This window comes from Anneissia japonica, unplaced genomic scaffold, assembly GCF_011630105.1.
Source record: "Anneissia japonica isolate Jap-2015-1 unplaced genomic scaffold, ASM1163010v1 scaffold288059_len961885_cov194, whole genome shotgun sequence".
NCBI lineage: Eukaryota > Metazoa > Echinodermata > Crinoidea > Comatulida > Comatulidae > Anneissia > Anneissia japonica.
This window is the reverse complement of record NW_022740566.1, coordinates 286,765-296,287: the sequence shown is the minus strand read 5'-3', so window position 1 is coordinate 296,287 and position 9,523 is coordinate 286,765. Positions and strand designations below refer to the sequence as shown.

The 9,523-nt window shown below is 32.3% G+C and overlaps 1 protein-coding gene across 2 annotated transcripts in view; it reads left to right on the top strand.

Moving 5' to 3' along the window:
* The first annotated feature begins 138 nt into the window (after positions 1–138).
* The window catches only part of LOC117118278, a 29,993-nt gene continuing 20,608 nt past the window's right edge, over positions 139–9,523 (top strand). For both annotated transcript variants that reach the window (XM_033262841.1, XM_033262840.1), the window contains exons 1-3: positions 139–267; positions 2,009–2,323; positions 9,270–9,395. In XM_033262841.1, coding sequence (XP_033118732.1) covers positions 2,107–2,323; positions 9,270–9,395 — 343 coding nt within the window. In that variant the 5' untranslated portion in view covers positions 139–267; positions 2,009–2,106. The remainder of the gene's footprint in view (positions 268–2,008; positions 2,324–9,269; positions 9,396–9,523) is intronic.

Here is a 9,523-nt window from a genome sequence, read left to right as displayed (position 1 = left end):
TTATTATTATTATTATTATTATTATTATTATTATTATTATTATTATTATTATTATTATTATTATTATTATTATTTCAAAAATGATATTTACCCTGCAATAAATGGACTGTGCCAATACTTGATTGCTGCTGGTTGACTGCTGTCATCACAACGAATCCTACAAAGGAGCGTGCGCCGAACAAGGCCAGTGATTTACTTGGATGTAGTGAGGATGATGATAAATTGTATTAGATGAATCGGAACATATGAGGCCTACTACAAGCCTTGGTAAGAATTTTAGGGTTAGACCTGTGTGTTTAAAAATCGTTTGTTAGTAATGCTAGTTATAAATACGACCGACTTTCCATGAATTGTTTAGGTTTTTACTAGGCCAATACGCGTACTACATTGAGTAAGGTTCGTCCTAAAAAAGGTAAGAACGCGGCGACGACTAAGACTTGCTCCCGTTGCTTGGCAATGGTACCAATCGATAAAAATGGAAAATAAAAAAGATGGCCTAAGAATACCGATTAAAGAAAGATCGTAGGGGTGTTGACATTGGCGGATTGACGGTGCCCATATTGGGGATCAAGTGCGATCCATTATGGACCTGTATGCAACTGAATTATTATTTGGGATTACCGGTAATTATTATTTAGGGCCTAAAGTTTTGTTTACTTGGCCAATGGTAGGTACTTTTGGTACTTGGTTTGTTCCCTCCTGAATCTTCCACGAGGGAAATTAACTAGGAGGTCTCAGGGAAGTGGTTTAGTTGTTTTCAATTCACTAGGTGCCCTCTCAAAAAGCCTCTTTAAAAATTGTGCACTTAATTATCATTAATAATAATAATATTAATAATAGTTATCCTTTATTATTCTTATAATTAACATTATTATTGTTGTTATTATTATTATTATTATTATTATTGTTATTTATTATTAATATTACTTTTTTTTTTTATTACTTATTAAAATAGTTCTGCCCTGATTTGTTTTCCTTCCACATAACAGTCTCAACATTCTACAATCACATTAACACGTTGGCTGCCAGTGACGAGTATACTCACCCACAGGGTGTTGCAGAATCGGGGTAACATTCTAGCGTTTATAACTTCTTCGTTGTAAATTGTAGAACCACAGACTCGATGGCATCAGGGAAGATACACCTAGACGATAACATACAAATGACGTATTTGTTGTGTTATGTTGCTGGTACAGTAGTACACTCAAATGGCAAGTGGGGGCACCCTTTGAACATATACCAACCCATGCAAGAAGTGGATGAGATAACTCGCACTTGGCATAGTCAATAAAAAATGCTATCACAGTGTTTACTCGCCCCCTAATATTTTTCTGCCTATTTATTAGACACATCATTTTGATGATATATGGCTAGATGAAATTTCAAAAAAGTATGTTTTACATGTACACTTGTTTTGGCACTCTGGACTCAACATGTTAACAATTACATAGCCTCCAACACCAACTGCCAGAGTGCTTAGGATGGAGCTTGTGCAGTGGAAGAAGAAGTATTATTGGAGAAAATAATTATTCAGCCTTGGTTGCATTACTCGCAGTTCAGGGATCGTGCTTACTTGAAATCAGATTTTTATTTAGCATCCACACATCAGACCACACTGCACATGCACGCATGTACCCTTGCAACCACTGGCATCACATTTTGATGTTTTAATTTTGACACGTCAGTAGAAAGTATACAATAGGGCCATACTGTAAAGTATTTTAATTGCACGAGGGATACATAAAAAACTATTTAAAAAAATCGCTAGAAAAACAGGTGCGCAGAATCTTGGCCACTGCATAATACATATAGATTAGGCTATATATTGAGAATTAGAATGAATTTTATTGTCATGAAATAATTGAAAAGTCATGAAAATTGTTTTCTTTGTTACAAAAATATAAAAAAATATATAAAAAAAATCCATTCTTATTTTAACCATGTCTTGTTTATGCATTTTTAAGGACCAGACAGAATTGTTTTACTGATTTTTTTTTTTTTTTTTCAGAACATGGTTGTTTGATGATTCAAGAAAGTATGACATAGTTTATCTTCACTTTGGACTAAATATACCACTGAAGTGGTGAACAAGAAGTTGTCATTAAGATGTCTAGCCCGGCTCGTCAAGTTGGCACCCGCCGGCTGCCTCCGTTACCCCTAAACAAACGGATTTCCAGCCCCTACCAAACTTACAGAAACAACAGCTTGTTAAATTGTAGCACCCCGTCATATTCAACAGCCAATAATAGGCAGCAGTTCTTTCACACAGGTGGTGGTGGAGGTAGTGGAAAAAATAACTTAGGAAACCAGATGGTGGTAACTGGTACGTAATTCATTAGTCTGTTTTATTCTCACTTAAAGCCAGGATATAGAGGAAAAAGCCAGTGGTGTATCTAGGAGTCTTGAAATTAAGGGCGGTGCAAAGGTGAATTGGCGTGGAAGGGTGATCAATGATTACATGAGGATAGTGCCAGCTTGAAAATAAAGATGGTATGACCTTACTACTGACTAACTACTTGAGCGTGATTTTTTTGCTTCAAACTTTTTCAATAGTACCTGTACTGTAGCTAGGATTGGTTACTAGTAAGAGTATATTTGGTGTGAATCACATGAAACCACTATGTCTGAAGACTTGTTTCCGCTGGGGTCCTTTTGGTGGTGAATTGGGCAGTACACTGGGAGACAATCCCCTACGCTGGGGTCAAATTTTTTTTGGGGGGGAAACATGCATTTGTAATTTTTAAATATTTAAAAACTGGTGGGGAAAGAGGTTTACACCCCTTTGAATCCATGCTATGCAAGGTTATTCCTTGTCTCCATTTTTTTTCATGTATACAATCAGTTTTTCATAATCTTTAAAATGACCTGTAAATGGAAGGAGTGTATTCAAAATCGAGTAAGAACAAATTTTTCTTTTTATTCGCTTTCCTCGGGGTGTGAGATAACTTACCTGTTATACAAAATGAGGGTGTTTTTAGCTTAAAGCAATTCTCAACTAAACTTAAGAATCACCTTCTTTACAGTCTGAACTAATTTAATCTTATTGTGCTTTCAATATTATTATTATTATTATTATTATTATTATTATTATTATTATTATTGTTAATAATTTATGTAATTGTATGTTTTTTTGTTGACACATGTTCGTTAGGATTTCCCATGAAAGTGATATTTTTTGCTATTGGATTCCTCCGGGCTAGCATGTGGCTTTACCTCAGTTCTTGTTTTCTTTATGTTTTGCTTATGTATTTCTGGAATAAATAAATGAAATGAAAATGAAATTGTTATTCCTAATATAATTCATTAATAAAAAAAAAAGAATCAATTTTATTTATATTTTTCATCATTTGGAATTTATAGTGACTATAAATTCAAAAGTACTATATTTAATCAGAGATAAGTAGATGTCAATTTGGGTAAAATGACTACAAAGTGAATACATATCTATAGCCAAAACCACCTGCTTTTTGAGAGCAAGTGTAGGCCTACAGTACAGTATGTGTTGTTTAAGGTGTACATCAGTTTAATAGTATTAAGAAGAAACACAGTGATTCAAAGGAAATGTTTAACTGAATACACAGTAGGACAAATTTGTTTTACCGGGTTGGCCTACTGTAGTTGATTAGATAAATAATATTTGATCAGATACTGTAGACCTATATCAAATACTGTAAGATATAGTCCTGAAGCATAGCTTATTAAAACCTTGACCATAAATATTAAGCTGAAAAAAATTAATGCTATTTATAAATTATTTGAACTGTAAATTTGAATTTAAATTGTTTCACGTATTTATAATTTAAGTGAATTACAAGTTATTGAAGTTACAGGTCATTCTGTTTGAAGTCACTAAAACAAAAACATTTCATCATACTAACTGTATCATTATCTTCATCATCATCTGCATCTCAACATTATGTTTGATTTAAGGCCTGCATATAGGTTATAAACTTATGTCATACGTGTGATGACATTGGTTTTAAAAGCTTTACATAGTCACATTTTCCTAGATAGTCAAACTGTTCAACGACAGTACAGTAATCGATCAAAGTTTTGAATTAGAATACATTACTGTATGTATAGCACAGCAAGATATAATGTACAAATGCTAATATATATGTAGCAATGTGTTTTGATGACCAATATTCTCTTTCAAAGCAAGTTGTAATATATTAGGCCACACTTGCCCACCCATCTTGCATTGTACAAATATTTTCTGACAAATAAATAAATAAATAAATTGTAAAATTAGGTTTACGTTTTCCCTTTAAGTGGTTGAGGGTGACGTCACTATCATAAAAGTCACCAAGCGTCTTTACAATTTTTGTTAGATGAAGTGATTATTGATACTTTATTGCATGATCTAAAGATGCAAGATCACCATGATCATGATCATTTTGATTGTGATAAAAATAAAAACATCCTCATTATCATTTTTATAACTATCATCATTGTCATTATTGTCATAATCATACAGTAATCATCATCGTCATCATCATCATTATCATCATCATCATCATCATCATCATCATCGTCATTGTTACAATCATCATCATCATATCATCATCCATAATTAACATTGTTGTTGACATTGCCGTCTACTACTTTTGTTGCCGTCTTTGAATTTAACATGTCCTTAAATTCCTGTTAATATTAAGATTCCAGATATTTTTTGACATTTCCCAAGTTGTACTACACTGTAAACATATAGTTTTACAACTGAATGTAAATCAGTTCAGTCTAGGCTGTTAAATTTTAAATATGCCTGATGGTCTTATGGATGTATTCAGACATGTAACATCCATAGAGCCAAGGAAATCAACTCAATTGTTAAATTCAATTTTGTTTACAAAGTGGATCACTGATTGCATCTGATGCTTAGTACAAACAACTCACTAGGTATATCCTATCACCATGGTAAAAACAAACATGTCTTTAGTAAATCTTGTGTATTTGTTCAGAGTTCTGCCTGACGGTAAAGGTACACAGACGTTTATTTCCCATTGTGCAGTAAAATGAAAAGCTGTAAATTTAGCCTGAACAAACGGGAATCACAACAGCCCCCTAATCTATTTATAACCAAATCCTTGGTTGACAATACCCTTTATCATCATTTTAAGTACATTAAACACATAACTCCAACGATAGTATTAATCTACTGTAATACCTCCATGCTCCTGTAATATCTTCAACATTAACATAAACAATAATAATTGGCAAGTGCCATTAGATTTTAAGCCTCTAAGACAGTATTAGTAAAATATCTTTTTATAGGTTATTTCAATTAATCAAGATTTACTCTATTGAAACTGCTTAGTTTAGAATTGTATGTTTTGTAATTTTTGATAAAAAAAAACCCATGACAAATTATAAAGTGTAACCTTTTAATAAAAACATATTGAGCTCAGCCGGTATTAGATTTGTCAAGTATGCTATTAATTATAACATTATTTTCAAACAAACTAGGTTTGTGATATAATAAAATTATGATTAAATATTATAACAACAATAATTAATAAATTTCAAATTTAATATGATTTTAGGAAATTACAATTTTTTTAAAACATTTATTTATTTATTATTTCTTTATACCGAATGACACTTTCAGAGCTAAAACATCATTGATTTCTGAAGTGGTTCAGTATTAACAAATAAGAAAAATTAAACAATGAATTTTGTTATAAAGTATATACAAGGTAAAATGAAAGAAAAATATACATTAAAGTTACATAACAATAAAAAATACATTTAAATGAAAAATATAAATGCAAGGTAAAGGAAATATTTGTTTTAGATTTTAGAGACCTGATATAGAATTTTTAAATTTTGAAACTGTCATAGATTTAAAGTTTATTTTAGATAGAAAGATTGTGCCATGTTCAATGACAGATACTGGCAGATTTTAGTTAGTACCATATTATTATTAATAAAAACAGTCCAATGTGGAGCATAACCTCACACAAAATACACTGTTTGATATGGAGGATAATACTACAGTATATCAATTCCATTATTCTGGTTAAAAACCAAAATACAATTCAATACATTAAGTATGATGTATGAATAGTGCGAAGATCCACAATCAATCAATCTTTATTTTTCATCGTGAATAAAACAACAACAAATTTAGATGGAGGAAATGCAACAAAGGCAAGGCCTGACAATGTGTTGTATCACAATAACAAAAAGACAATCATAAGCAATATAGAAGAATATTAAAAAACATTAAAAATACACAAAAATAAAAACAAATTACACATCAGAGAGGTCAGTACTTTCCAGAAGATAGATACTGTAGATTGTGCTATAATAAATGGTACTAATTTAAAGCTACCTGTATCTGTCATTGAACGTGGCACAATGTATCTACCTTCCGATAAGTAGAGGTGTGAACTAGCTCATACAGTAACTTTCTTTTCCCCTAATTGTCCCTTCGTGTCTGAGCTTATAAAAACGAAATAATAGATCTGAGCTTGCAAAATGCACTCCATTATGTCCGTTGTCAGTACAATAAAATAAAACAAACAATTCCATCTTTCATCGCAAGGTATATTTACCTATATGTTAAAGACAAATATAAGCAAACATTTTCGCTAGGTATTATAGATATCTGACTTAAGCAAAAATTAATTTTTATTAAGCAAGGTCTATACTTTGCATATAATTTAGTAGGAAAGTACTGTATGTCATCATCACTGTTCCTCATTAAGTTCAACGATGCTTGATGATTGATTTTTTTCCAGTAATGTCTTCTCTTAGAGTGCTTTTTGTGTTAGTATAGGTGATTCAACAATAAGTATAGTAGAACCACTATTAAGGGGACACCTTCGGGACCAAAAAATTGGTGTCCCCTGAATAGGTGTACACCTATTCAGGGGACACTAATCAAATACATGAAATTGTCCCCTTAATAGGGGTTTTTGGCATGATTTTGTACAATGATGACTTAGATTTCTTTCCTGAAAAAATAAAAAATAAATAAAATGAGCTACAGCGCCAAAGTGTTCAATTATGAAGTTGGCCCGTAAGAAGATGAAGAAGATTCTTTATAATTGTATTTTAATTGACCTAAGGATGAGGGGTTGTCTGTAGTGTTAAAAGATACATTTCCCCTCTTTTCCCGGAAAAATATCCCCATAGGAGTGTCCCCTGAATGTGGGTGTCCCAAAGGAGGGGGTTCTAACGTATAATAAATTGCATCAGTACTGCCTACGTCAGACCATTTTTTAAGAATGCAATTCAATATTACAACATTTTTTATTTAAATTTGTTATTAATCAAGATACCATTAAAACATAAGTGTAATACTGATGGCTTGTGATAAGAAAGGCTTAATAAATATAACACTCGGGGATGCTGTTAAATCCAGTACAAACATCTAAAGTCTCATTTTCTGATGAGGCATTTTTTCTCAGAAAGAACATTATGAAACGATAACCTAATGTTTTATAAGTGTGTAATTGCTGCGAAGCAGCCAATTCATATTTTGACAACAATTTGACCTCTGAAAGGTCATTGTTTGTCAAAAAACAAGGGCCTAAAGACGACTGAAAAGCGGTGTTTCCTTCTTTTGTTCTGCCGTTTAAAATCAATTACTTTAGGCGACGTTTGTAGACTAACCAACACGTACCAACGTCTGCATGTCGCGCTAGCCTTATCCTACTCTAGGCCTAGACTATCTAGGATCGTATAGGCCTAGCCTTGAAGGGACGAAGGTCCCAATAAAAAACATCGCTCCTTGATAGCTAACATTGTCTATTTAACATCACAATAATTCATTATTAGACCTATAGTTCTTTTTTGAATTGTACTACACAAATCTCAGCCGATACCTCGCACAACTCGAGTACGTCTCGTATCTATTGTCGTGACGTCATGGCTCGCAATTGCGATGTCTCGCACTTGCGATGTCTTGCACTTGTGATCAAATAACACGCTGGCTCGCACTTTGGCAACACTCTTTGGCAGTTTACTCGTCCCTAGAAAACCCGCCCTTGGAAACTGGCCCCATAAAAAATGTACACTTCCTAGACCATGCAGTCTTCAAAATAAAAATTGTAACCTTTGGTAATCAACTACATTTTCCACATACGTTAGAAATTTTTGAAACTTTATTAAAAAAAAACCTAAACCATAATTCACCACTATTGACACTTTTTGACAAAAATGAAAAATTACAACTTTGTTACCCAACGAGAAGTGTTCTAATATAGACAATGGGTCGTGTCTCATATTATTTGTTATATTTTTATTATTAATTATTTTCACTTGAATCGCATAAATAATTTTGTTCAAAGAACATTTATATGCAGTTGTACTTCGCAGCACTTCACTTGCAGTTTGCAATTTCTAGTAAATATGTTATTGTTAGTCTACCAAGAGCTACAGTAAATGTGTTTCTTGGTTTGTTACAAATTTTCAAAAATTTCAGAAAGTATTATTGTGTTGTTATGTGTGTGCAGCCATTACATAAAATAATTTACTTCAAACCAGCAATGATGTCAGAACTGCATGTTATAATAAAAGCAAACATAATCATTATGTGATGTCATTGTAATTAATGCAGTTGCTAGGAGATACACAATCACTGCTAGAAGGGACTGTGCTAAATTAATATTTTCAAATAGACATTGTACAGATATAAACTTTATTTGTCATGTACAGTATTGATTAACATAAAAATTCATTTCCTGTGTTAACTTCTGCTACATATGTTGATAGCAGCAACTGTTGTGCTATACCTTGCGAAATTTGAAATTAGGCTAAACTTTGGAATAGAATAATGGTAAAATACTCAACAAAACGTTACCGCGATTGATACTAGCGTAGTCAAGGTTGCTTTGGCTTGTGGTAGTTGGGATTTATCATAGACAAATATGTTCATGTATTTTTTGAAATCTATTAGCCTACAATTATTTTTCGACTTTGTGTAGTCAAAATTCTATAAAATCACTATTTCTGAAATTTTAATCTAAATTTTATTAATGCAAATGTTTTTGCTAAACTGACCAATCATGTTTGTTTTGGTCACATGGATAACTTATTGCAAATTAACGTATTCTAGTTTACTTAAATTTTTGCCATCAACGAAGTCTATTATCGAAACAGCTGAATGAAAATAATAATAATCATTGTCAACGAAACAAACCTGTCAAATGCAGCCGAAGATTATTATAAACAAGAAAAGTCCATGTGAAAAATAAATTTTAATGATAATATTTTTCACCCGTTTATGAATAATTTTTGTGTCTATTTTTTTGTTTATTTAGGTCAATCAACAACATTATCAGCTGGTAGTACAAAACAATACCTTATGGCACCATCCTTTAATCACCATTCACACCAAAACACCTCAGTTCACATTGACTCTGGTGATGGCTATCTGTATCCTTCAGGTAAGATTTTCACGGGCTCACTAATTAAGGCCCACTCCTAAAGGCTAAACTCTGATGCCTTTCGGCTAGACCTGCTACAGTATAATAATAATAGTGTAGTTTTATATAGTGCCATATCCATCTAATAT